Consider the following 26,782-nt stretch of genomic DNA (forward strand, 5'->3'; position numbering starts at 1 on the left):
GTAATTAAAACTAACAAATATTTATAGGAAATACAATTCCAGTACATGTATGACAATTTATTGTACCACTGTTCATATAAAGTATTTCAATGGTCAGATACAATCTTAAATATCTGCATAAGAATTTACAAACATTAGTAAAGATATACCACAGACTATAGCCTTCTAAATTTTCAAGTGTAAGTGCTGGTAGATATCCATGTTTAAATAAAATGGACAATACCAGTAAAGATGCATACCTCTATTGTCTTTATTTATAAAGAAGTGACAACACTAGAAAACACATTGATAACCAGTGCTTTGAACAGTGAAGGTGGGATCTAAAAAAGTCTGATTAAACTGAACAACCTTAGGTCTTTATCAAGTTGCATATCTGCCAGGAATGCTGAAATGCAAGAGTTTACACCTGCAATATTCCATAACGGAATAGCCACATAATATCAAATATAATCTCCAATTTCCAAACCAGTACATAAAAAAAGCCATCACTAAGTATTAGAAGACCACTGCAAGTTCTTATTGCTTTTTGAGTTAAATAATAATCTTCAAATAAACCAAAACCCAATCTCAACGGTATCTTGCTCATCCTCCTGTTCATTCATTAACACTGGAAGCAATCAGTTATTATATAATGTGGCAACAGAGGCATTTAAAAAACCCAAACAAAACCTAATTAAGTACATGGACATCCCCACCCTCCCTGCCCACCCTCACCCTGAAACTCACTATAACCACTTAGTGCCAGTAGAGGAGAAAAACTTGATAGACAAAACCAGAAATCTGACTACAGTAGGAAGGAAACATAAAGAGAGATATAGCTTTCTTAAATATTCAAAATCTGCTGTCTTCCAAACCAAAGCACATCATCCTCATTATTTAAAAAGGGAAGTTGCTTTTTATTTATCTAATCCTTGCACATGCTGAGTAGTTTGCAAGTCCACTGAGTCCCACTGCCGAGCAGCTGATTTTGAATTCAACAATACTTCAAAAACTACAGTAATATTCAATGCACTTTTTACTAAGGAGAGGAAAAAAACAAATGCATGTTGACGTTGTTCTTGCCAGTTCAGCATTTCTGCAGCAATTCTAGTTATCTCTTGCAGTATGAAGGTTCTACCAGCATCAGTCTTCAGAATCATCCTCGGAAGCTATTGAACAACATAGTATAATTAGAAGCCTTTACAAAGGTTTGTGAACTTAGAACACTAAGATGAATAGTGTAAATAAAGGTAATATTATAAAATTAAATAGCAGATTGAACACCCGCCCAAACCTTGTGTAATTACATAGCTTAATATTTAAATGCACCTTATGTCAGAAAAATACAGCATTTTCAAATCAAAACTCAACATTACAAAATGCAGTGTCCTCCTGCTGTTCTTCCTCAAAATAGATGGAAGAAAAACTTAATTACGCCAGAGATTCAACTTTTATGTAGTGTTTACAGTGGCTAATTCCAACAGCACTCAGAGGAGAACATATTCAATCCATGACAGCAGCACCCAACACAAGGAAAAGAAATTACTCACAAAGTGAACAATCTGGATACTAAAATATTTAGAAAGGTTCTGCAGTCTAAACAAACGGACTCTTATAAACATTTTTCATATATATGTATGTTGCTTAATGCAATTATGTCAGGCCTACTTGGAAGCAGCTCCTCTCCACCCCCATTCTTTCAGCATATGCAAAATGAACATAAAGCCCACATATGCATAGGATTTTGTTGTTGCAAGCTGAATTAAAAGACAAATACATACTGGTCAACTATGATTAAAGAAAAAGTCAGCACACACATCTACAATAGGCTTGTAAAGTGCTGCTTGTCCAAAACAGGAATGTAATTGTCCACTTAAGCAAACTCTGCAGGCAAGAAAGTATTTACACTTGAGTAACTTGTCCCATCTCTGAACACAGAAAGAAGCAATGCCTATCTCCTCACTTCCCCAGATCTTAAAAGAGAAATGTAACTAAAGTAGCACCAATAACAAACATAAAACTCTGTATTCCTCACCTGCAGGTTAGGTAAAGCCTGAATCAAATACAGATCAAATTACTGTGTAAAATGGCACTCATTAATTTTTACTCTAGTAAGGACGCACATAACTTAGGAGTAAGTTCTGAACTCAAGTACACCTTTGTCTGTTCTGAACGCAGAAATAATCACCTGCTCCTTGAACTAAGACTTCCACACACATACAACATTCCCTATCATACTCTAAATACATCCTATGCACTGAAAATTCATATATGAACTGTGAATGTTGACATTCACATGCACACTAGGAAAAACAAAAAGGTAGATCCACTACCCTTCCACTGCCTATTAGATTCAGAATACCTTTATTAGAAGTCAGGACATAGTTTTGAATTTAAGTATACTGAAGAAGCCATTAGGTGAAAAGTAGGCTAGTCCTTTGTCAAAACTGGCGACTGTTAAATTTAATTCCTGAAGTGGATAGGTCTTATCAAGGAATACACACAACCAAAAGCTGTGCGTGGATAGAAAAAAGAAAGGGGAGAAGAGCGCAAAAAAAGCAAGGGGAAAAGAGGAAATGGCAAGGTAAGTATGGTAACTTAAGTGCAGTGAAATTCAACTTTAAATGTTTCTTTTCTACTAGGACTCATGTAAAAGGCTATAACCTGATGGTTGGTCACCATCAATCCTGTAACAATATACTACCTGAATTACGATAACCAGACTGTATCTAGTAAGGAATCTTGCTGTCACTTGCAGAAAACACTTCTGTAGTCTAAACAACTCTATGCTGTTGGGAAATTAATCATGGAGAATTAAAACCAGTTCCCTCTCAGAATAATCCTACTGATAATGGAAAAACCACTGCTGGGTAAAGTCAGATTTTCAGTAATTAAGCTCAGTATTATGAATCTTGGCAAGGAGGATTGTACTTAAATTTAACTTCTGAGTTGATCTAATGGGAGAAGAGGGGAAGCACCTACTTTCAATATCTTCCATATGTGCCTGAAGAGTTCTTGCAAGGTTAATAAACTAGAAACAAGGCAGAGAGAAAGTAGTTTAAAAGTTGCAAAGTTATCTGCAGAGATTTGCAACAAGTTAGCAAAGTTTTCTTCACTTTTTCCATCCCAAAGCTTCACCCCAGAGGTTGGTTATCCTAACCCATTAGCCCAACTTACAAAAATCAATGCAAAATTTAATATAAATCCCCACACACTAGATTTCAAATTGCTACTGCACAGTTATTTCAGCTTTCACTCTATGTCAAATGTTTATGGTAGTGGTTACTGGCATCATCTTCATGTTCTACAGTCTGTAAAACATCATTTTCAAAAGTACCACACATGAACAAGTGCCTGTTATATGAAAATTTTTCCTAGAAATTGTAATGCAGAAAACCACGATCTGTAAGGGCTTCACTAGTTGCATCCATTTCATTTACTTCACCATTAATATGGCAAAACAGAGCCCTCTGACTGAACGAGGTTAATGAAAAATGCATAAACACACTTAAGATTTTAACTATAAAGTTCAAGAGCAGGATTACTATTAGGCATTGGTGGCAGTTTAATCTTAGAAGTACATAGTATCAAAATCCAAAGCCAAAATCCCTAAGAATACAAGTTCCTTAGACAATTCTGAAAGTCTCAGCCAAGTGCTTTTTTGTCAGTGACAAGCGACATCACTCTTTCAGTGATAGTCCAGATGTTAAGACACAGCAAATAAAACAAGAATATAACGCTATGGTATCCATATGTCAGTTGTATGCTGGGTATGAAATACGCATCGGTGCTCTCCCTGGTTTAAAATGCAGCGTCACACAATTGTGTAATGCCACCTCTGATGAAAAAAGTAAAAAGACAGTATTTCCGCAATACACTCAAGCTAAGAACCTGCATTGGATGCTGGCTACTATTAGATCATATGTCTTTTATGTTTCTACACTTGTAGCAGAGAAAATCGGACATTTCATTTGTGGATCGTGCACTACATTAGATGGGTAACAAAAAAAAAAAAAAAAAAAGAAAAAAGAAGAGGACCACTGTTCTAATACAGTAAGAAATTAGAGCACAGTCCTGCCTCTACCCCAAAGGCAGAGTACCTGCTAGCAACCATTCCAGAAAGTGTTGGACAAGTTAAATATTGTCAATTCTATGTCATTAAAAAAAAAAAAAGTCATCAGCTTTTCAGGAGCTCAGTTGATGAAGAACACTGATTCATTACCTAGTATCAAATAAATGTGTAAGAATACAGGATTTCTGAATGAGTCACTATGCAGAAATAACTTTGCATTATGATCTCTTAATGGTAAAATGTGTACTTACTGCATTTCTAAGCCAAGCCACTTAAGTAACAAGAATCCAGCTGAAAACCACTAATAAAGAGTTCTGACTAATGCCAGAAAATCATAATATAGCTAGTCAGCTGCAGAAAGTAATATTCAAGTACATATTTAGGCACAATCCAGCAGAAAAGCACTGCAAGGTATAGACCTTTGAGATGTAAACTGGCATAATAAGAAAAATTAATCAAATAAGACAGTCCAACATTCTCAACTGCATCTTTTGTACACAGGGAGGTTAACCTTCCAGTTCTGCATAAATTCTCAACAATCATGACAATACATGCAAAGCAATGAATTACCAACAACCTTGACAAAAATGATTTTACAACAAAGGAACTGCAATGAAGTAGTACCTTCAGCTTCAAATGCATGGTGTTACTGCACTGACAAACCCTGATCATTTCAAACCTAAATTTGTTAAATAAGCATGCTTTTTGGGTATCTAGCTCCTAGGTCACTCCAGGTAACTATCTAGTTCCAAGTTCTCTGTACAAGCAATTCCTGTCATAAAGTCACTGCGTACTTACTCTGACACGTGTGCTGGCCTCACTTGCAGTTCCTAGCATATCAGAAAAGCGCTGCTCACATAAGTGTAACAACACTACAAGGTAGAGACCAGAGCTGATAAATTCATAGTCTGCCTTAAAGGAGATGAAAAGAAACATTCAGAATGTCAGTGATGCATCTGCATATACGATTCAAAAAGTAGAATAATAATTGAATTTTACTGGAAACATTACAAATTTGATCTCTAGTTGTTCCAAGAGAATTAGTGAAATGTAGTATTAAAAAAATTGGAATTCCAAAAAGCTACTTATACTTCTGGTTCTTCCCATCCACATCCATGTTAGATCCCATATCTAACATGTTATCCTTGAAGACAACTAAAGCTCTACAAATAAAATTTCAGTCAGCACTATTGGTTCATGGGAAGGAATCTAAGAATCAGAGTATTATACCACTGGAGAAAATAAAACCAACAAATTTTGCTGGTTTCTCTTCAGTGGTCACAACACTTTACAGAAAGCCAAAATAAAGGGAAATACTCTAAAGAACTCTGTGATGTTTTAAGTATTTTGAGAAATTATTTTCCCTCCTAAGATAAAAACTTTCAGAATGCTACTGCTGATCTGATCATTTAGTCTCAATTCCTTAGGAAGAAAGTTTCAAAGTTCTTATTTCTATCTAAGTACAGTGACAGTAAACGAACAACCAGTTGTGCTAAAACAGAAGATGATGGCACTCTCAAGAAAGAGTTTTTAGAGTCTAGCCTAAGTGACAGAACTACAGTACTAGGGTAAGAGCTTACTCTAAATAGTAAGAGAATTAGAAGCTGACGTTTGGCCCCAAAACTGGTGTAATTTTCTGTTTTCTTTCAATTTCTGAGGCGGGCAAATTTCATTGTCTTTCTATATCCACAGAACACAACCCAGAGAATAAGGAAAACCTTCTGAATAAAGTTCACTAAAATAACACCAGATTTTTGTTATTTATTCAGTTTTAAACACTACACAATCCAGTAGTTCTAGGATAATTTTTTTACGTAGTGAGAGTAATACTAGTGGGCATGCATTTATTTTTGATTTAGGAAAGGACTTCAGGGAGCAGCAGGAAGTTCTTAGAAAAGAGGTTAGTTTCTACCACTCTCATGATGAAACAGAAGAATTTTTAAATGGTATGTTTAAACCAACTGCTTTAGCGTGTTAAAAGATGGCTAAAAGCAAAGACAATTCATGACTTAATGTGACATCCAATCTCATCATACTAGTATTCGCACTGCACCTATGTATCAAGAGACACTGGACTGCAAAGCTAGATGACAGATCTGCACCTAAGAAAAGGGTAAGAGATTACACTTACTGAAAGCTCAGCTATGGGAAGCACAGGAGGAAGACAGAATTTCTCTGAACACTGAGGAGAAAAATCTGTTCCATGTTGACATTCCTTTATGTGCATATCAGTCCTTCTGAAAAGGAGATGCATTTCCCTTCTCTAAAGAAGAGCACCCTCCCAGCACTAAAACAACACTTACCAAATTATGCAAAATATACTAACTTGTTCATTCGCATGTGCCCTATAGAGTTCATGAATATCAAAGTCTTCCAGATTCAGGTGCAACTTCTCTTTGCACAGTTCACAAGTTGTTACTGCTTCCAAAGAAGAACCTGGTGGGGAGGAACAGGGGGAAAGTCAATGTCAAGTTCCAACAATCAACAACATAGGAAACAAGTACACAAGCATTACAAACTGTAACTTAATATTTGAGTTTATTTTGCAGAGCAAGGTTAGAAGAAAATAAAACCTCTAAAACAAATGTAGTAACTATCTGCTACTGTCAGAACTTAAATGCTACAGAATGTTTATTCTCTATCCAACGCCACATATTTTGCCTCATGTTCATTCTGGACACCAGAGGTCTCCTACTGAAAGCCTGACATAAAATCGCTGCTTGGGCTGTTTGAATGCTACAGTGTAATCCAAATATACACAAAAGAAGTAATAAATATACTGGAATAGCTTAAAAGTTATTGTCAGAGTAACGCTTTGCTTTAAAGTACCAGGTTTAAAACAAACTGCTCTAATAAGCAACAATATGAACAAAGCAAGTTTGTGGTAGATTTACATCTTCTGTAGTTAAATACTGCAAATTAATTTCTCTGACAGGCTGAGGCTTCTAATACATCCCTACTCTGATGTGGGTCCTCTGATAGTAAGTAAAAAAAGTAAACAGGTGCTAGCACCTTCCTTTGATAAAAAGTATTCACTGTTTTCCTGTCTGCTACCAAGCCACCTGTTTTTGAGTCTTAAAAATACTATAGATAAGTTATAAATTGGTCAATCAATTTATTACAAAAACATTGGTACAGTGTGCAATTTCTGAAGTATTCTTCAAAAAAAATCTATACGCAGTCTGAAGCACTGTTTTGAATAAGTAGTTTTAACTGACTTGAACAGGAGTTAGTATCTTAAAAAAAAAAGATTCAAGTACAGTTACAGTAGAAAAACACTTGGATTTTCAAATCCCTATCACTCTGCTACAAGCACGTCTACAAAAGTCTTAACAACTAGAACCACATACATGAGGAAGGGTGGAGAAAAGTGGTAAGTAGTTCTAAAGCTACACTTCTGCAATATTGTATTTTTTCTAACGTCTTAGTATACAAACCCAGAAACATGATCCTTTAAATGACAAATACAGTTCTTGGAACTAATCACATGAGAAACTGCACAGACACACAAGTCTGGAAGTGCCACACTGCTCTTTGTCCCCAGCTGCTCATTTTTCAAATAATTTTAACCAGGAGGACTACCCTTAATATTAAGCCTCCCAATTTAACTGGAAATCTACCTTGGTCCAGAGTCTGTTTTACCTGAATTAATCTTGGACTGCAGCCACTTTTTCATGCACTCCTGGTGAACATACTGCAGACTGCCAGTGCATTTGCATGGCTCTATTAGAAGGTTGTCAGAACTTGCAGAGGACATCTGACAGATTCTGCATAAGTCACCCTCTTCATCTTCAGAATCTTCTAAAAGCAGGCTGCAGGAAGAAACATCAACAAGTGCTGTGACATATTTAATGTAAGACTTTTTATAATGACAATTCTGTTCACTAAACTGTTCTAACACCTACAAGGATTAAAACAAGTTTTTCTAAAGACAAAAGTGAGAACACAGGCGACAAGACTCAGTTGCCACCTTCTTAGAAGGAAAGCTTCCTTTTAACATCACAGTTACAGAAAACTCATGTTAAGTCAGGTGAATTTTCTCTCAAAAGAACATACTAATTTACCTCTCTTTAATTTTCTGGAGCCTTTCTGGATCTCTTGAAGGTGGTATTTTAGACTTGCCACTTTCCTGTCCATCAGACTGATTCCAGCCAGAGGGAATAATATCTACAGTTATCATAAGATTGTCAGACAGACTGCTTCCTAATGTTGGAGGCACTGCAAAGCGAAAGAGAGAACCAGGCAGAGTTCCAGAACTTCTCCTACTGTGGGCTGAATGTGGTGGGGAGGCAGTAGCTGCAGGAATACCAGATACTGCAGGTGTTGGTGGTCTGCTAACAGAAGCCCGAGGAGGGCTATCTGAAGCTTCAAGAGAGGTCTCCTCACCTGACTCTCTTCTTCTGAAGACATGTTGTGATCTAGCAGTTGTATCAGAGGTAGAGATCCTTGAGGATTCATCTCTTCCTTCTCTTCTTCGTCTGGAAAAGAGAGGTGTGCATCTGTTCCTCAGAGATGATGATAACCAGGATCCTGTGCTCCTACTTTCAGAGTCTGGCCTGTAACTTTCTCCATCTGAATCTGAATTATGATTCTGTGAAACTCCTGATAAACCCCATCTTCGCCTAAGAAAACTAAATCCCTGAGAAGCTTCAGATGTCTGAAGTCCTGGAACTTCGGACAACGGAGTTGCAGCTCCATTACTGCTTGACAGAGTAGAAGCTTGAACTCTTGGGACCGTTGACTCTTCAGAGCCTAATGGTCTTGTATGCAATGAATCTTGGCTAGACCTTCGAGAGAAAAATGTAGATGACATACTAGATGCTAAACGAGATAGCAGCTGTCTGGTTGTGCGCCTCCCTTCGCTGTCAGCTGTAGGCTCATTCAATGACCTCTGAGAAGATAAAACCCTTTCAGAACCACTTGAAGAAGGAGTTTCATCTCTCATGGCAGCAAGAGAAAATGCTGGCTGCATGCTCCTCTGGGGAGACTCCAATTCATTTCTCCTTTGTCTTGAAGAATAGCTGGATCTTGAAGAGCTCATGTTAGAGTCTCTGTTGAAAAAAGATGGCCGATGATCAGAAGGCAACTGGCGGTTCATGGATGCATTCAGCCTCAAAGCGCTTAATGAGTTCTCTTTTGGTCTTGCTCCCTCTGCATACGAAGAGGCAGGCCTGTCTTGAAGATCTGTTACAGAAAAGCAGAGGAAAATACCATCACAAGATGTCCTCCAATTGTTACAATCCAGATGGATAACTCTACTGTGTAAATGCAGAAATTCAAGATTTTGTGATCCTACTCAAATTTTTTTCAAACCTGACAAGATTCCAGAGCAGTATTAAATTTAAATTTACTTACCAGAATTCTAAAGTTAAGCTGAAACCTAGGCTGGTTTCAGTCTGGTAAATCCATCTGGGATCTTCAGATTATTAAGGTATGACTCTCTCTCTTATACATGAATATGAAAATTCTGACCATTTGTCAGAAGTTACATAAGAACAGCACCTGAATTAAAAACAGCGAACTGTACACAATACTATTAAGGTCCACTTTGCCTGTAGACTGAAAAATACAAGTTAAAGTTTCAGCAACGTAGCAGATGCCAGAGCACCTGCAACAAATGCATGGATAAAGTGTATTCCCCACCTATTAGAACAAGCTACCCTTACTGTTCTCATTGTAAGCACATCAAAGGCTGCAGTTATGAACACTACTTAAAAGTAGCATAAAATTATTGACTCTGGATTACAGAAATTGAGCATTATCTAAATTAAAAGTATTTACTAATACAATGTTTTAAACCAAGAACTCAAAAATTAAAAAAATCCTAGAAATACAGTAATTCCACTACTCCAGCCCAAAAAGCTTATCTAGCTATTGTTTTTATCAAAGTAATGCAAGAACTAAGTTAGTTCACATGTTCAGCTACACAGCTGGTTTAAACACCACCAGGCTCAATCATTCTGGATTAGTACTCCCACCTGCTCTCCACCTCGAGTACTTATAGTCAGTTAGGTAACTATTACCACATTGTTGTGTCCTCTCCTGCTTATTAATTGTACATTTGATCACCCAGTGCTTCCCAGTGGCCTGCAGGTCAAGGGAAGTGATTCCCCCCGTCTATCCACTCATGAGACTCCACCAGTAGTACTGCATCCAGCTCTGGAATCCTCTGTACAAGACAGATGCAGACCTGTTGGAGCAGGTCCAGAGGAGGCTACAACAGTCATAAGAGGGATGGAACACCTCTTCTATAAGGAAAGGCTGAGAGAGTTGGGGTTGTTCAGCCTGGAGAAGACAAGGCTCTGGGGGGACCTTATTGGGGCCTTTCAATATATAAAGGGGGCTTATAAGAAAGATGGGAACAGACTTTTTAAACAGGGCCTGCAGCAACAGGGCAAAGCATAATGGTTCTAAACCAAAAGAGAGTAGATTCAGGCTAGATATAAGGAAGAAATTTTTTTACGATGAGGATGGTGAAACACTGGAACAGGTTGCCCTGAGAGGTGGGTAGATGCCCCATCCCTGGAAACATTCAAGGTCGAGTTGGATAGGGCTCTAAAGCAACTTGATCTAGTTGAAGATGTCCCTGCTCACTGCAGGGTGGGTCAGACTAGATGACCTTAAAGGGTCCCTTCCAACCCAAACCATTCTATGATTCTTATAAGCATATTTCCTGTAAATACCATGTAAGTACCTCAACACACTAAAATCACCCAGCTGTAGTTAACACTACACAAAGCAGCTGAGGAGGCTAACATGAGCTAGTCTCCTTCCTTCAAATGGCTAGATGTGGGGGGAGTGGCGGAATAGAGAGGGAAGGAGGAAGCTGCTGGAGCCTGCTAACCTCATAAGAAGGGAAACTTCTTCAATATTTTAACTACTTAACAAGCATAGGCAAATTAATTTAGGAGGCAGAACCTTTCTCTACGCATTCTAGAATTGAAGCTTTCAGTGTCTGTAGTTTTGGTGGTTTTTTTTGTGGGTGGTTTTGTTGTTCCGCCCCCCCCCAACGGTTCTGCATGGCAACCACCATCTACTGTTGAAGTTGAGGTTTATGCATCTGGCAGACTAACTAAAGAAGCATCTGCCATATGGTTTTGATTACACAGCAGGGAACATAGGTCTTTTTAGAGAACTCAACAGTGACACTACTGCTAGAAATGCAGCACAGACAGTACAAAGCAGGGTTGTCCACCCATCCATTTCTCCCATTCGGTTCTACCAGATAAACTCCAACTGTCCACACAGACCATGATAACATTAAAATATACTCTCCTGGTGAGGTAAAGCTTCAGGATGAAATCTGCAACTAGTTTTTATCTTTTCTGCTTATCTTCTGTAATTGTGAACCCAAATGGAAAGAGAGAATATGATACAGGCCCCTCTGTGAAAACCCTTTCCACAATCAAATAACATTATTTCTTTTCCTACACCTAAGTACAAAGAGATCTGAAGATGAACAAGACGACACTTACTGCCTATTCACACAGTTACAGTGGCAAACACCGATGCCATTTTCTTACAACTGAATGCATCCACAAGCTAGACCAGTCATATATCCTTTGACGGTTTAGCTAGTGCATGAAAGTGGCCAACGGACTTCATTTAAAAGGATACCTTAAAATTAAATAGAACTTTTGGCTTTGTGTTTTCAAGAAAATATTAAAAGAACATGCAAAGAAACTAACAGACATGAAAGCTATGGGTTTACAAGCTTTCAGCTGTACAATACATACATGTTGAAGATGAAAAGTCACTGCTTCTGTAGCTGTGATCCACCAGGTTATTAACGGAGAGATCTGTTCTTCTTTCTAATTCTCTTCGCTCTCTCACTAGCTCAGTTCCAAGGGAGCCAAGCATCACTGATGAAGATCTAGGAATCCTACTGTACCTCCAAGAGGAATCTGTAAAGAAAAAGTAAGTAAATCCCCTGGTTTTGTAATAATTAAAAAAAAAAATTAAAACTGGTGCTTAAGCATGCATTCTGGTTACACCCATATCAAGGGTGAGTTTAACAATACCACTAAGCTGATCAGGTGGCCAGCTGCCAACATAAAGCCAATAGTAAGTAGCACTCTGCTGACTCTGGCACTTGAATGAGTTCTGAAAGCTGAACTGGAAAAAAGTAATAATACTTTTGTGAAGAGTCAGACCCATTAACACTCATACAAGATAGGAGAAGGAAGAGAAATAGCATCTTGCTTTCTAATGGTAGCTAGTTATTAAATAGGCTTCACAATATGGCAACACAGCAGCTTAAGACTTCGTAAATGCTGCCATTCTATTGATGCTTCTTAAATGCTCCTAGAATACACTTTCCAGAAAGGTATAAATGCAGCTTAGACACAACTTTAAGAACAATGAGTAATACTATTCTTGCTCATATTGCAGAGTAAAACATGTCAGTTTAAAAAGGGATCTTGTTTTTTGTTAACAGCAACAACAACTAAATAGGGAACTGTACACACTTCAGCTGTGAACAAAACTGTTGTTTCAAAATAGTGTTCTTCAAAGGTTCTGAAAAATCTACTTTGATTTTTTTACTGCTAACTTGTAAATCCAAATTTAAGCATTCAATGGTCAGCAGTGTGACGACCAACCAATCTACAAATGGAAAGACAAATAGTCCTACACTATAATGACAAATGTTAATGGCAGTCATTTTCTTAGCAAAGAGTAAGAAAGCATCAACAATATTGTGTTTTGAGCAAGAATTTTTTAGCTTTTATTTGGATGGCTGCATGGTTCCAAAAGGGGATATAAAAAGAACACCGATCCATACTCACAAGGGTAACCTGAATGGATCTATTTGTCTGTTTCAAAATACTGTTCTAGAAATATTTTCAGTGTAAGTTTCTGACTGTTATTTCCTAACATTTAGGCTTTTGTTAGCATACTGCTTAACTTATGTCTATCCAATACCATACACTTATTTACAGCTTTAATGAAAATCTCAGTTTTTGTTGAAAGTGCTCGTAGCATAGAAAGTTTCTTTTTGCCTGGCCTATAGAAGTGAGTTTAGGCCCTGCTAAAAAATAACTTTTTCTTCCCTGACCCCTAACAACAGTGCTTGAACCAACCATGACACTATGCTTCTTGGAACACAGTGCTAAGCAAGGTAAAGATTTCCTTTCTGCTGCCCCTGGCACACATCAGTTTACCAACACAATTTGACTCACAAAGTAAGAGCAGCTGCACTCATTCTTTCTTTGAAATCTTAACCAATTAAGACATATTTGAGCCACAAAGTTCATCTTTACAGCAAACGGAATAAGTACAGGTAATAATTTTGAAATGACATAAGCACAACTGGGTTCTCAAAAGACCATGTTAACAGCATTCTCAGTACTTTGGATACCGCTATCACTGTGAACACACTCTTCTGTAAGGCATAGGTTTTTAAAAATAATAAAAGTGTAACACTTCAAATAAAGTCTTTTAAAACTTGATAAAACCTGATCTTGCTACTCAGAAAATTTTCATGTAACTCAGCTCCAGTAATCAACCTCTCACCTGAAAAGGCAGTCAAGCCATTACTTCTCACAGAAGAGGTAGATGTACAAGATAGCTTAGGTCTCTTTGAATCACTATCTCGCTGCTGGCTATGCAGTCTTGAATATGCTCCCTGAGTTCTCTCAGACTCACCGTAACACCCAGATGCAAAATGAGCGGAAGAAGATGTAGACTGAAATAACATTAAAAAAAAAAAAATTACACAGTATTTTAGATATAGTTACACTAACAAAAGTGCACAAATGTTACAGACTCAGAAAAATAGTAAAGAACAACTTTAAGATGCAAAGCCTTTCTATTTAAAAATAATGTAGGATCTATGCTTGACCAGTATTTCCAGATTTACTCAATGCAGTCCTACCAGCAAAAGCCAGTTTCTATTACAATCAGCATTATTCTTCCTTTATAGATGTGGCTTACAGAGGAAAAAGATATTCCTGACTTGCAAGATGCTACAAACATGATCAAATATAGCTTTACAGATCTCCAAGGAAACATAATTTTGCTGTCCAGAAATGGCCAATACTCATCACCTTCATTAATTTATTTAACAGTTTAACTAATTCAGCTTACTTTTCACCAACCTAAAATACACTTGGCTAAGGAGTCAGCTCTGGCTTCTAGCAAACTGTTTAGACTAGATACACTTTGATTACATTAAGTTCAAGTGCAACTGAATCCGTTCAGAATAAAGAATGGGTACAAAATGATTTTTGCAGTGTACAGCACTGAAATAAAGCATTTTTCAGAAACTAGTACTAAAAAAAAAAAAAATAAAAATTTTAAAAGTTGGGATAGCCTGTAAAGTTGTTAGTCTGGATACTTGCTGCCAAGGCAATAATTTTCTATTTGAAATAGTTTTGGTTTATTTTTGGTATTAAAAACTTCAGCTCAATCAAAAAGCTCAATTAAGCTGTCTGTGCTCCAGAAAGCACCTACAACCAAGATCCTTTAAGGATCAACCAAATTACAGTGGATGTTCTAGTTGTGTTTTCTTTTTATTTTGTTATGTTTTCTACTAAGCTTATGCCACAACGTTTTAGTCTTTAGAACTATGGAGGATTTAAGTATTTATCTTATGCCATCATGAAAGACAGATGGGGAATCACAGAAACTAACATCACAAACCAAGTACAAAACCAGGTCAAATTCCCTCATGAATAATCTGTTTAAAATATAATTTATGTTTTAATCATTTGATATTTGGTAAGTAGAAGATTCAACAGTGTCTTCTGCAATGTTCACTTGCATTAGAACCTAATCTAAGAGAAAAATTAACCTTAATGGGAAAAAAATATACCATTTTGAAAACTCTACAGCACCAACTTGACTAGATATGCAGGCCAATTGAACCACAGACTCTATTTCCATTTCAACTACATGTAGAGACATCTCCCACTACTTCCCCTGAAGGCCAGCAACTCCACAACAGTTCCTCTCTCCCTCCCACTTATCTCAAAGTGTCGTCACCTTTAAATCACACTAAGAAAACAAATATCTATTTAAGGTGAAAGCACTCTTAAGGACCCAAACATCTTTCCGTTTTAAAGTGAGCAGAATTTTCACTTGTTCAGTATCTTCCCACCAAGCATCCTCACAGTTCTCTGCTTTTCTCATCTTAATATTTCTACTGCAATTGAAAGTGGTTTATTCTACAGTGCATAAGCATGGCAAAGCAGCAAACTACTTAATTTTTGAAGTTACGAAGGCACATTCTGGAGCCCAGTTAAGCTGCTGAGGCTTGAGCCTTGGATCTCAGTCAGGTGACAGTTAAAGCTCCATTTTCTTTCACAGTACGCTGTAAGCAGCATGCAAGTAAATACAGTCAGACTATGAACTACTCCTCCACAGTTTAATTTTCTAAAGCAGGTGTCCAAACCCATGAACTTTGTGTTAACTCACAAAGCTGGCAGCATCCAAAAACCACACCACCTAGAAACCTGATGCAAGAAGCAGAGTACAAACAACATTAATTTTGCCATCTGTAGGACTACAACACATATGAGATTCTAATCACCCTCTGATTTTTTCTTTGTAAATCGGTATTTGCAGCACCACTCTCACTTTATTTCTTAACAATTAGTAAAAAATACACATTTTTATTTTCATCATCTAATTTCTTAACACTGCAACCTTCTTGCTTTCTGTCCATCTTGACTTAGTAACACCTACTTACCTAGAAACATTACAGTGAGCCCCTGCTAGCAGCTTTGCAGATTAGGAAGACTAAGGTAAAACCTTGCATTTTTTGTTGTTGTTGTTGCCATTTTTTAAAAAGTATTACACATGAACAGTTCTCACCAATCTGCTTCTGCTTCCCCAAAATCTTCCAGAACGTGGATGATCAAGTGTCCCTGAGTAGCGAGTTGGAGAGGACGTTGTAAGCTTCCAAGGAGTTTCATGGGTGTCTGTTTCTCCAATTCCCCAGTCTCTACTGGAACTATTCAATACATTGGATTCCTGAAGAACAACATGCTTATCATATGCATCTTGTAACTCAAAATGAACTCGGTATCTGATCTGAATATTGAAAATACAGGGAAGTGGAGGCACTACCAAATCTGGAAATCTTTCAGGAGAAACCTCAAGGGATACCCAAGAAGAAATGAAACAGGTTTATGAAAGAACCACTGGCAAAAGGAAAGATCTTTTTAAACTACTTTCTAGCAATTATCAGCTCCTTTATCCATCCTGTCATTTGACTGTGAACAGTAAGAAGTTGAAGTAAAGGCTTTTGAGGCATTACCCCAACTGAGCTACTCCAGCAGCGGGGCAGAACTACAGACCTCACTTTCAAGTGTTAAGTAAAAAACCCCACACAGGTAGAAAAAGAATCTCCATCGCAGCAAAAGTGCCTTTTTGGCCACTAAAGCAAGCCATCTGTCTTGTCCTGGTCATCAGTTTTAATACATGAAAGAACAGGTGCAAAGACATGGGGAAGAAGAAAAGTCACATTTTGGGCCTACTAAAATAATTATTTTTACAAAAGGAGCATGATCTGTCCTAGTAAAATATATGGGACAACAAATGTAAACTACGTCATCAAGTTATTTCTAAAAAAATACCACACTACTGAAATTACAGTTATCTTCTACAATTCTTAAACACTTTCCTTTATCATCGCTTAAGTTTTTTATTTCTCTGCCGTCTACTCTAATAATCCATCATAGTCCTATTGGTAGGGAAGGCTTGCAAATTAGTCATTATTATTCCAATTATATTTCATGCAATCAGCGAAAAATAATTTCCATCTTTCACTACAAAACTGAAACTTTTTTGTCTCCTAAATTACTAACATTGAAGACCATCATAAACCAGTAAACTGCACCGGGTACAAAACCACTTTGGGCTTACAAAATAAACAGTTTCAGTAACTAATTTCAGACACAGTGCAAAGATACTGAATCCACAGTTTGATATGCACAACAAGCTAAGACTGTTTGGCAGAACAGTCCTGCAAATAAATGTTTGCTGCATTACCTCAGAACAAAATGCTCAAATTATTTGAAGTCTGATGTCTGCAGGGCAGTGACACTAACTGTTCTTTTTGTGTTTTCTCTTCCAAGATATTTAGAAGCCCTAATCTTTACCTTGGCTACACAGGCAAGTTTCTAACAATAAAACTGGGAACTGTCTAACATACAAATCTATCTTATCTTTAAGACAATCTAAGGGATGAGGTTCTATACTTTTAGTTTCACTGAATTTCAATGAATAGATTATAATTAAGGAGATGCATTGCAGTTTAAATTGCTCCACAGAATAATCATTTAAATTAGTAAAATTCATAGAAACAGAAATCTAACAATTTTATTACACTTAAGCAGTTTCTAAGTGATTATCTGTCCACCTGCTTCCTGTGAACTATTAATACAACTACAGTAGCTTCTGTCACCACTTCTTAAAATTTGTAGTATTAAGATTTTAAAAGCTAAAGAAATATTCACACTCAATTATCATTCTCACAAGCAAAATTAAACCTCAAAATAAAGTATCAGTCAGTAAGTTTTCTCATATTTCAAAGTCTCAGTAGGATTCCTCAGGCTTCTGCATTATTTCATACTGGATAGTCTGCCCATAGGCACTAGACTACATAATTTTAAAGACAAAAAGTAAAGCTCTCTTAAAATGTTCTTAATATGAGCCATACCTGCAGACTTAACTGATCTTGAAATATTTACTTTTCTTTTTTCTCCAGCTGTTAGATTCTGAAGATCTGAGTTATTTTAAGTGTCTGGATCACCACAGTAAAGATCTTAATCCAAGAACAACACACTCACACTAGCACAGCACTAAAAGCCCGTTCATGGAACTACACCATGTATGGTTCTAATGCCAAAGCTGCTTTTGGTAGCTGTGGCATCTCTGCTCTGTGCTCATTTTTTTAAGAAATGTCCCAAGACCAAAGCAACCTACTGGGTATGAAAAAAATGACTTTAAGAGAAAGTAGACAATCAGGCATGACATCAGGAAAGCTCAATCTAATTGATGTATCTGAAACAAAACAAACTTAAAGAGTATGTCCCATCCCTTGCCAGATCTTAACAATTAAAGCATTACACTAGATATTCTATTTCTGACATCTATTTTCAGTAGCAGAAAAATGTAATCAGGAAAACATGCAAAACAATTTTATATGTTGTTATTTACATATGTGTAATTTTACATGTATTTATGATATTTATATAAGTCTATTTTATATGCATATTTATACATATACACACTTGGCCCTATCACTCCATTAAAACAAAGAAAACGAAAACCAACTTCCACTTAATTTCTCACAAAATGGTTAATGACGTTGTATCATAAACCATAGGAATTTTTTTCTTCATACCATCACACTGATTTTTATATTCTAAGTCACCTAGAAACAACGCTACGCCACATATATCAGATTAGTTAAGAATTACCCTGCTTGTTATGCCTCCTCAGATGAGCCCCGACTACTACCAAGACTGATCTCAAGTGTACACTATACAAGAATTCATGCCTATATGAAAAAAAAAAAAAAAAAAAAGAGAAAGGGAAGTAGAGCAAACCCACATGATAGAAACCTGCCTTGTTGCTGTTAGCCCTAGCCACAACCACATATTTAAAGTTTGATGGTTCTGCCCCTGAAAGTTTTTGAGTGAAGCTATAATCAAGTATGGTCTCCAGCTGCATAAATGGCTTTATATTAAAAAGCCAAGTCTCAAAGTTCTCTTTCCTCTATATATCCAAAGTATTACTGATAAGTCATGAATTTCTTTTTCTAAATGACAAATCTTTTAAATTATTTGGAACTGAAGCAGCTCTTAATATGGTAGGCTTCTGCATGCATTAACAAAGCAAAAAGCCCTGCCCATTTCATTCCTATATGACTGAACTTAATCTTGTTTAGACTATGTTTCTTCTTGCTCCACCAACTTGTAATCTTATCCTGTAGGTAGTAATGGAATTTGCTCCTACTACCTCTTTAAGTACCAAAGGTTAGTAAAGAGAGGAAGCTTCCCTAAACCTTTATCACTAAGCACTAGTCTTGTGTAACAAGCTCTCAGACTACCTTCTTCTATGAACTGGGAGTGCAAAGAAGGGATACAACATAAATCTTCTACACAATTATTTTCCCCTCTGTTTTAACTGGAAAGCATTATAAAGATCAGTCCTCAGACTAGAAGCACCTCGTTCAACAGCAGATAGTCAAAAGATAATACACAGTGCAGTGATTACATTGCACTTCATATAATAAAAGACAATATGCAGTAAACACCCTGCAGTTCATGTAATAAATGAAATAATGTAAAGTACATAACTCTCTTGTTCTGTGTGGGTCCATAAACCCCTAAAAAAAAAAAAAAAGTAAGACTCCAATTTGGTTTTGCTGAGCAGCCAGCCAGTGAAAAATGTGCAGGAATCCAAAAAGCAAAAATGACTGAAGACGACCCTTACATGCTCCCTGTAGCCTACATACTAACAACATGTGTGCTAGATACGGCAAAACACATATACATGTAATTGTGCTAAAAATAATTAATGCTCTATTACTTGTAAAACTGTTTCTAGAAAAGGCATTATATAACACAGTGTCCCAGATAGCTTGTCAGCAGGGACCAAACTCATAACCATTTTATCAAAAAACTATGAATATTTAACCATGGAGTTACATTTCTGCAATTTCAAAGACTGGGATGGGCTTACATTTGCAGGCCCAAAATTGAGGTAAGAACTGCTGAAGGAGCAGAAACAAAGTAGTAAGAGAATTGAGCCAAAGAATCACCTGTTGCTTCCAAGTGCTCAAAATAACTGCTGAAGTAGTTTAATCTCTGCTTCCTGCAATACTCTTTTCAAAGTGAAAGTACCTGCAGAGTGTGAAGTCTTATTCTTTAGCATGGCTCCCTTCCCCCACAAAAGCAATTTGGTTAGTGTAAAATACTGCGTGTAAAGCAGCAAATGCCTACACCCCAACCCTGTCTACTACACACAAAGCCTAGCTGTATTAATGTACTGACAGGAAGTATGATGTAAGCCTACGGGTCCTCTTCTTACCTTCACAAAAAACCTAGATGCTGCAGAACATTACAGCCTACTGTCACTCTTACAGCTGCAACATTTTCCTGTACTTTTTGCATCATCTACACATGAAGTGTAATGCGCTACACGTATCAAAATTCAAACAAAATCCTCACCTCCCCTCAACTGAAAACCCCATTTACCCAGGTTTAGGACTGCAGTGACTAGTGCCAAAACAGACCCTTAAGTGTCAGGATGCCCTTCATTCATCGAACAGCTGCTTTTTAAAGGTGCAGCTACAAACGAAAGCAGGTAAAGATGGCAAACCTAGAACTACCAGTTCACACTTCAGAATACTGTAATTGGCCTGGTTATTAAACCCTTGTACTTTAGAATTAATCTTTGGAGTTTTTCCACAAATGCAAGGTCCTCAGTGGGACTTTTCCTTTTATCCCCCCCCCCCCCCCTTTTTTTTGGGGGGGTGGGTGGGGTGTGTGCTGTGTCTGGGTGTTAGGGTTTTTCTTGGTGAAAACCAGACAAATTAATTTATACTTTACAGAAACAGACAAAACACATTACCTGGTATCCCGATTCTAATCTCCATGAAGATTCTCTTGCACTATATGCACCAGCTAAACTGTTCCCAGTCAACGTCCTAGATCCTAGTGAAGAGCTGGAGGCCTGAACAGATATCCTTCGAGGAATTCTTGAGGGTTTTGACTCCATTCTTTGTATCCTGTATAAGGACACACTGATTATTTATTTTTTTTAGAAGCAGGGACCTACATGCAAAACATGCACAAGTCATTCTGAGTGCATCATAAATATGACTCACAAGATACAAATTTATCACAGCACTATGGTCTGACTGTGCATCAGTAAGATGGGGAAACAATTTCCTATCCTAGTTTTTGCAACCTCTTCTTTACATTTCCTCGCATTCCGTGTTAGAAAACAAGCAACATAGCCCCTTTTGCTATTCTTATTATGTTACAATATATTCTTGCTATTATATTACAAGTGGGACTCCCCTAAGAACTCTGCAGCACTAATATTAACACAAAATGAGCCAGGAAAAGAGCCCTCAGATTTCCTAAATTCCTATGTTACTTTTTTGTTAATGAACTGCATTTCAACACTTGCAGAAACTACTACACACAGACTTATTCTTCAGGGTCAAAACTACGAAATTTCACCCTCCTGTGAAAAACACACATTTGCAGACTACCAGCCTCAAAGAAATATTTAACTTCTCCAAAGACAACTCCCATTAATACTAATGTATACAAAAGAGCACATGGTGTCTCACAGGCATATACATTTACCTTACAGTCGCTGAGGGTTTATTCACTCTACTGGTATTTCTAGGCATTTCAAAATAAATGTTCATGCCTTTTCTGCATGAGAATTGACCCTGTAGTCATTCCTGTCATCAGATGATCTTTAAGGTTCCTTCCAATTTGAGCCATTATACAACTCCAGGAAGGGTTATCTTGAATTAATGTCACTCAAAAACCTCAGAGAGCTAGCTGACTGGTTTGCTAACACTGCCAGATTCCTCCTCCTCAGGATGGTATAGACAATACCAGACCACAAAAGATAGCACTTAAATTTAAGAGAACTGCAGTATCCTCAGTGGTATGGTGCAGGAAAAGTAGCATGACAGCTAACACTCTAGAACAGATGGCCGAGAACTCTAATGGTACAAGTTGATTAGAAGAAGTGGTACAATCTTTCATTTAACCACTTTTAATTCTGGTATAACCTCCTGAGAATGGGAATAAGCTCTATCAGAAATAAAAAATCATCAATCAATAAAGCACTTGTTTTTTTCCCACCTCAGCCATGCTCATCAGTAACAGCCTGTGAAAAGCTGCTCCATCAATCCTAATGTACCTCATGTCTGGCTGTGGTTTCGAGTTCACATACTCGGGACTTTGATCTTAGCTGAAAGTCATGCTGCATTACATATTCTACCTAGTAAAAGCTAGTTTGTACAACTCCACTGCCCAAAGAGCTGCACAGCTGAGGTTACTTTTCTTAATGGAAGATTTTTTTAACCACTGTTCGGCTGCATGTTCAGCTGCTAGCTTTACAACACAGGTCACAAAGTAGCCTAGATGTTTCATCTTGCAAGTAAGACTTCTTTTTTTTTTAAACTTTTTTTTATTATTTGGAACAAAACCACATAATGTGTATCAGATTTAAGTGAAATTTACATTCATGTACAAAAAAGCTATGAGGTTGTATTATGGAGAAGCCCATCAGCTTCTAGACCATGCTTCGGACATTAGCAACCCATTCACTTTTGCCAGAGACATCACCAGTTAAACAAGATCAGCTCAGGAATCTTGAAATTCTCATGTTCCTAACTGTGCATTAGGAACCCGAAATCATTAATTCATTAAATTTCCCAGATCACATTTAAACTCCTAAGTAAATATTGAGCAATTGGGTGCAATTCTCAAAGTTGTAAATACAGCTGTATCAGTCAGAATGCTCTAAGCAGTGTTCCAAAGTACAGAAGAACACTGTCAACTGTGGAAGCTTAAAAGAAACTCAGTATGATCAAATCTAATAATCTAAGCTATGCCACTTCAAGTGGACTATTTGTGCAATAAAATGTAAAAATAATATTTTTTTTATTTGTGACATTAGATAAGACAGTGTAATGATGGTTAATTTAAGATGTAATCTGCCATAACATGCACTGCAAGTCTAGTACTTCTAAGCTGCCACGCATGAAGCTAAATTGTCACAGTAATATAGACTAGGCCATATGCTGGACAGGACAGCTGTAGGTCTTGATGAGGTCTGACATCCAAAGCACTGTTTATCTAACTTCTACGCCAATACAAAATATACAGGACAGATACATAGAATAATAGATCCAATTCTGTACTATTAAGTACTTGACAAAAGAGTGCCAACATTATTGCTTTCATTATGGATCATTCTGCCTCTGGATCACTTTGCTTCAGACAGGTATGGAACCAAATGAGTTAAGTAACATAGACTGAAGTCAAACACAGACATATGTAGAATATGCAAAGGTTTTAGAATAAGAAATGGAAGCTCCTATCGGTAGTAATTAACATCCAGATGAGCAGGGGAAAGAGACATAAGAAGTTATAAGGACTTCAAGACTAATTTAGAGATCGCTTAATAATAATAAAATTGCTTATGCACATCCACAGAACAGGCAAAATAAGAGCATTCAGATAGGAAAGCACAGGGTGGAAGACTGTGAACACCAGCGCCAACTATCTCTAGAAGCTGAAACGGAGTCCAAGATTAGCAGATTGCTTCTACAAATACGAAAAAACACACAAAACTAATTTTCTCCTCCAGTGGTAACCCCAAGAGGACAATGTTGCTAATCAACTTAATCTTGTAAATTAGCACAGGCTGTGATTTCAAGTTGAACGTCAGAATGATGCTGTCTATATATTTTAAGTAAAGAAATCTTGCAGAAACTATACACAAATAACATGTTAAAACAAGATAAAGGCAGAACATCAGAAAATCCAAAATTCAATATGTCAGTTTATGTATACACATTATGATTAACTTCTCTAATACCACTGTACATTTTTTCTGCAGTCCTGGCCAGCAAATGAGAAGGATATGCTATACAGATGAATCACAGTTGCGTAAGACAGGCATTTAACAAGAGGAACCTTGCCTTGTTTGATGCAGAGGTGGAAAGGTACTGAAAAACAAAAGGCTTTGTGGTCTAGGCAAAGAACCTCTCCCCGAGGTTTTATCTTCGCCTTTCAATAAAGATTCAGCAACATAAAGCATGTCATTCAGATTAATCAGGTTTTTTAAAACACTCTCCAAGAGCTCTTCAATTTCTGGGCATCCAAATTTACTTTGAATCTGAATAGCAAAAATCATGGAAGCATGTATCTGCAACTGAAGACAACTGAGCCATGACTTGAAAATATTAGATAGAACTAGATACTAGGCATCTCAACTTTTGTAACCTAACCAACACTAGTAAGAAGTGTTCTGGGTTGTTATATTTTGGTTGGGTTTGGGGTTTGTTGTTTGGGGTTTTTTTTGTCCAGAGTTCTTTGAAAACCATTTTAAGCACTGTATCTTGAAAGCTTGAGAAGGAACTGTCTTCATAGTTGACAATCAATACACACAATACACATAAAAGGCTTATGCTTATCATGGTAATACAATGAGGTGGTTAAGGTGAACATGCTAAGCTATCACAGAACATAGGACAGCACAAGACAGCAGTCTCACAATAAATAATATATTATCAAAGCCACAATAATATTTGTCTGCAAGGGGAATATCATGGTTTTATAGGGCATTTCAGAATGAGAACAGCACCCTTTTACAGTACCAGTATCTTAAGGGTTTTTTTGAATGAGCTCAGACACTCAAGATTAAAACCTGGAACATTTTGTTTACCCACACAGGTATTCAACAAATCACAAGTGGTAATCAACATGCTCCAATGACTTGATAATGGCAACCTAGCCACCTCAATTTACACAGAGGATAGTGATGCTATTACTTGAGGAACAAATATAAAAAAAAATCCAACATTTAAGTTGTGTTGCAGCCTGAAGTGATTTAAAAGCCTGTTGTTGCCACAAAGGAAAGGAACATCTTACTCAAACACGACACCACTGCTGTGCCCTTCATTGAGCAACCTCAACACACTACCCTGGCAAAACACACTTCTGGCTTCTCCATCATTTTGACACTACTCACACTGGTATCCAACAACAGAGAAATGAGAAGGAACATCAGAGTGAGAAGCATCTCATCAAAGTCACATATTTCATCAGTTCATGCCGTGTTATGCAACTTAGCAATCAAGATCTCATGGAAAAAACTGGAAACTACTTTTGTGTCTCCTGGAATATGGGATACATGTGATGCCTCTCAAGACTTGGTAAGAAACCAAGTTCTGAAATCAAACTTTAAATTTGAAGTTGCACCTGGGAAACAGATGACCAACTTACAACGGGAGGTGGAGCTGAACAGCCTATTTTGAGTACACAGCTCAAATGTCCTGCCCTTCATGATCTGTCACCCCTCCAACTACATTATAAAAAGATCAACCAGAACTTACATAGCCACAAATAGAGATTACAAGAGATAAAAGATCCAAGAAGTCTTTGCAGGAAAGCAGTGTTATCTCAAAAGGTAAAAAAGCAAGTATTTCAAATTAAAACCTCTCACTCCTCCCCTCTTTTGCCTTGACCTCCTCTACTGAAAAATGAAGGGCAACATGAGGTAGTCATGTCTACCAGTAAGAGAAACCTTTACTAGCTTCCATGCATTCTACTATCAGCTTAAAGCATTCTTGTAACCTCAATCACAACAAAGCAGCACATGCTTCACTCCCAGCTCCTAAATTACAGTTTTCTACCTTGGAACTATGCGGTGACACTTAGGCCTACCTAAGACTTGAGCTTTTACGTCTACAGGTTTTTGCATGTACAACTGCTCATGAGACTTTCTCCCAAGCAACCTGTGATCACGTGCCTTCCTCTGTGTTTACTCACAATGATGTTTTGATTACAAACAAGATAGAGTTCAGGGACAATTCTGTCTGTCTGCGCAATTCTTCGTTCGCGTTATTTTCTCAACCTTCAATCAAGGAAGACGGACAAAAAATCAAACAGCCTCTCAGGAGCCCCATGAGCAAAAAAAATATTTACAAATGCCATTCGCCTGCCTATGCCGCAGCAGCTTCTGCCATGACGCTGGGCTGCTCCCCTAGACCGGAGCCAGCCGGCCCCAGACCACATGTGCTCCGCAGCGCCGCTGGAGGGCGCCACACTCTCCTCCCCAGGCCTGAAGGGAGCGACCCAGCCAGCAAGGCCCAGACCCAGGCCCCGGCGCCGGCCAGGAGCTCTGGGCCGCACTCGCTCGGCGCCCGCCCTCCAAGCCAACGCCGAACCGGGGCTTGCACCAGGCTGAAGGGCAGCGCCGACCGCTCTGCCCCGACCCCGCCAGGCAGTAGCTCCTCAGGGGAAGGAAAGGTACGGAGGGGCAGAGTGCCACACCGCTCCGTTTCCGGCGAAGGCCCGCGGCCGTCAGAGGCACTTCGCACAGAGAAGGGCAGGGGAGCCAGGCGCCAGCCCCGAGACAAAATGGTTCCCCCCCTGCCCTGGCGCGGAGCCACCGGCACCGGCCCACACACAGGCGCAAGCTGGACTGTGTGGGACCACCTTCCCCCCCCCCTGCAGCGCCAGCCCCCGTACTCACCCTCACGGCACAGCCCTCACGATGCAGGCATTCGGGAGCTGAGGATTCACCGGAAGGGCCGAGTCGGGCCTGGCCCACAGGCTGCCACGCCGAGCCAGCGGCCTCTCCCTGCAACACAATGGCGACAGCGCCGAGACTGCACGACTGTCGATCACCACCCGCGCCCCGCCCATGCCCAGCTCCCGCGAGAGCTGCGGGGGAGCGGCCTGGTGGCGGGGGCGCGGGCGTGGGGGCGCGCCGCGTGGTGCAGGGCGGCTCCGTGTCACGCTGTGTCACGCTGTGTCCTGTCGCGTTATGTCGCCTGGCCTGGGCGGCCGAGCCGGGCGGCGGGAGCTCGGTGAGCGGGCGCTGCCGGGCCGTGCACGGAGCGGGTGGTGCTAGGGGGAGACCCAAGGTGCGTTTAGCACTGCTCTCCTCAGCTGTGAGGTGATGCAACGACTGCAAATACGGCACTCTGCAATATGGAGATAATCCGAAAAATAC

The 26,782-nt window shown here is 38.5% G+C and overlaps 1 protein-coding gene across 6 annotated transcripts; it reads right to left on the reverse strand.

Moving 5' to 3' along the window:
* Positions 1 to 42: 42 nt before the first annotated feature.
* MARCHF7 (membrane associated ring-CH-type finger 7) lies at positions 43 to 26,782 on the reverse strand. Of its 6 annotated transcripts, none has more exons than XM_040605036.1 (11): positions 26,300 to 26,413; positions 20,636 to 20,792; positions 15,866 to 16,024; positions 13,565 to 13,736; positions 11,788 to 11,955; positions 8,438 to 9,235; positions 8,116 to 8,269; positions 7,694 to 7,863; positions 6,378 to 6,487; positions 4,850 to 4,963; positions 43 to 1,148 (listed from the first exon to the last, which is right to left on the reverse strand). In XM_040605036.1, the coding sequence occupies exons 2-11, from the start codon at positions 20,780 to 20,782 to the stop codon at positions 897 to 899; spliced, it is 2,244 nt and encodes a 747-aa protein (XP_040460970.1). In that variant the 5' UTR covers positions 20,783 to 20,792; positions 26,300 to 26,413; the 3' UTR covers positions 43 to 896. The 6 variants fall into 6 exon arrangements, with proteins under 6 accessions (XP_040460970.1, XP_040460971.1, XP_040460969.1 ...); XM_040605037.1 differs by adding an exon at positions 2,962 to 3,010 and having other exon boundaries at positions 8,116 to 9,235; XM_040605035.1 differs by having other exon boundaries at positions 8,116 to 9,235; positions 13,697 to 13,736.

This window comes from Falco naumanni, chromosome 8 (assembly GCF_017639655.2).
Source record: "Falco naumanni isolate bFalNau1 chromosome 8, bFalNau1.pat, whole genome shotgun sequence".
NCBI lineage: Eukaryota > Metazoa > Chordata > Aves > Falconiformes > Falconidae > Falco > Falco naumanni.

Excerpts from the sequence above, each read along its gene's own strand:
- MARCHF7 (XM_040605034.1), bottom strand. The coding sequence starts at position 20,782 with ATGGAGTCAAAACCCTCAAGAATTCCTCGAAGGATATCTGTTCAGGCC. Across the intron at positions 6,488-7,693 it reads GCAGTCCAAGATTAATTCAG|GTTCTTCTTTGGAAGCAGTA; the intron begins GTAAAACAGACT and ends CCTCCCCACCAG. Across the intron at positions 1,149-4,849 it reads AGGCCAGCACACGTGTCAGA|CTTCCGAGGATGATTCTGAA; the intron begins GTAAGTACGCAG and ends GTTGTTCAATAG.